The 2,413-nt window shown below is 36.0% G+C and overlaps 1 protein-coding gene across 1 annotated transcript; it reads left to right on the top strand.

Moving 5' to 3' along the window:
* The first annotated feature begins 605 nt into the window (after positions 1-605).
* Positions 606-1,565, top strand: LOC105309712 (olfactory receptor 52Z1-like). The gene has a single exon (XM_011385900.1). The coding sequence runs from the start codon at positions 606-608 to the stop codon at positions 1,563-1,565; it is 960 nt and encodes a 319-aa protein (XP_011384202.1).
* Positions 1,566-2,413: the final 848 nt, after the last annotated feature.

Raw genomic sequence — 2,413 nt, 5'->3', positions numbered from 1 at the left:
ATAAAAATTTTAAGACATGTTTTATATCTAGTTTTATTTTTATAGCTAGTATTGGATGGTCACTAAGATCACACCTTTCAAATTTACCTTGCCTGACAGAATACAGGGTTACTGAGAGAAAAAAGCTAACGGTCTTTTTGGACTCTTTTTATTTTTACCATCTATAGAAATAGCAATATTTATGTCACACTTTGTTTTAAAGGTTTTCAACAGGTTATTGTGAAGATTTAATTTATATATGTATATATATGTAAACACATATAAATTGCCCATATGTTTATATGTGTACATATATACAAATATATATGTATGCATTTATATGCATATATATGTATATGTACACATACAGACAGTCGTACAACACATATTAATCACTTATAAAACATTAACTTTTATCTTTTTCAGGATACAATATATAATTCTTCCATGGAAGGAGTCAGAGTGCACTCAGGCTAGTAATACATCTCATTGTTCTTTCAAACACAAGAACGTTTTGGGGGAAAGTATCTGATGAAATATCATTCAGCCTAAGGGGTCCTCCTGAATCCTCAGTCAGTCCTGTGATCTTTCATTAAAAGTACTAGATCTAGAATATGTTCCCGCAGATGTCTCCGTCCTTTTACAATCACACCAATCCCCAGGATATGTGGTATGTCTTGATCGGAATCCCAGGATTGGAAGATTTGCACACCTGGATCTCCATCCCTATCTGTTCTATGTACATTGTGGCCGTCGTAGGCAATATCTTCTTGATCTTCCTGATTGTGACTGAGAGCAGTCTCCATGAGCCCATGTATTTCTTCCTTTCCATGCTGGCCTTTGCAGATGTCTTGCTCTCCACGACCACAGCCCCCAAGATGCTGGCCATCTTCTGGTCCCATTCCATGAATATATCCTTTGCTAGCTGTGTATCCCAGATGTTCTTCATACATTTCTTTTTTGTGGCAGAATCTGCTATTCTCCTGGCCATGGCATTTGACCGCTACGTGGCCATCTGTTACCCACTGAGATATACCACAATTCTAACCTCCTCTGTCATTGGAAAGATTGGCATAGCAGCTGTGGTCAGGAGCTTTATCATATGCTTTCCATTCATTTTCCTGGTATACCGACTTACATATTGTGGGAGAAACATCATTGCCCATTCCTACTGTGAGCACATGGGCATTGCCAGGTTGGCGTGTGACAGTATCAATGTCAACATCATTTATGGCCTGACTGTGGCCCTGCTCTCTACAGGACTGGATGTAGTGTTCATCATTATGTCCTACACGATGATCCTTCTCACAGTGTTTCAGATACCTTCTTGGGCTGCCAGATGCAAGGCCTTTAACACATGTGGTTCCCACATTTGTGTCATACTTATGTTCTATGCCCCAGCATTCTTTTCATTTTTTGCGCATCGCTTTGGGGGCAAGACCATCCCTCACCACATACACATTCTAGTGGCCAACCTCTACGTGGTAGTGCCTCCTATGCTCAACCCTATCATTTATGGAGTGAAGACCAAACAGATTCAAGATCGAGTGATTTTGCTCTTCTCCTCCACCAGCACATGCTGTTAAAATAAAGAATAATGTTAAATCCTGGATATTTCTGAATGAAACGCACACACACAGTTTAAAAATCTGGTTCAATGAGATATAATAAATTCCATAAAATATCCTCGAACACACTTAAAAGGATAATATCTACCAATGTTTCCAGTGCATTTTCCTAAATCACTTAAGATTTTGAAAAAAAAAATTTAAATTAATTTATTCCAATTCTCCTAGACATCCCATTATCATGCATTTTAATTTATTCTTAAGGATATTTAAAGATAACTCTGGTAAAAGAGAAATATATCACAAGTTTTAACTCAAATGGACTTTTCCTGTGTAAAACTAAGAAGTGGGAGTCATGAGTCACTCAACATTTTTATAGACAGTTGAAATTCTGCTGAAATGGAAACACTCTTACTGTATTCAGCTGGTAGTTGGAACAATAGCTGAGGCCACCATATTCTAGTTATTTATATCTGCAATATTTCTTAAGATAGAATGTGAACTCTAAAATCAGATGTTTCCTGATTGACTGATATCTCATAAAGTCTAGTGTATGGAATAGACACATAGTACATATTTATTGAATGAGTGGATAATACTGAATTAAAACAAGCAATAATCAACATTAAATTAACCCACCTGAAAGCACATAGATAACTTAAAAGCTAATATTTTTTTTAAATATTGAGGATTTTTAGTCCAGATAATTAAGGATCATTCTGTTATTAACAGAGACTTCACTGAGGGACTAAAGGATTGAAATAAAATAAAAGTCAATAGAAAATTAAACAGAATATTTACACAGAATGTTATATGAAAAAGGCTCCAATAACACCAAATGTAATTATGCATGTACTTGTCTCTAC

Source organism: Pteropus vampyrus, unplaced genomic scaffold (assembly GCF_000151845.1).
Source record: "Pteropus vampyrus isolate Shadow unplaced genomic scaffold, Pvam_2.0 Scaffold821, whole genome shotgun sequence".
Taxonomy (NCBI): Eukaryota; Metazoa; Chordata; class Mammalia; order Chiroptera; family Pteropodidae; genus Pteropus; species Pteropus vampyrus.
This window is presented reverse-complemented; position numbering and strand designations above follow the sequence as displayed.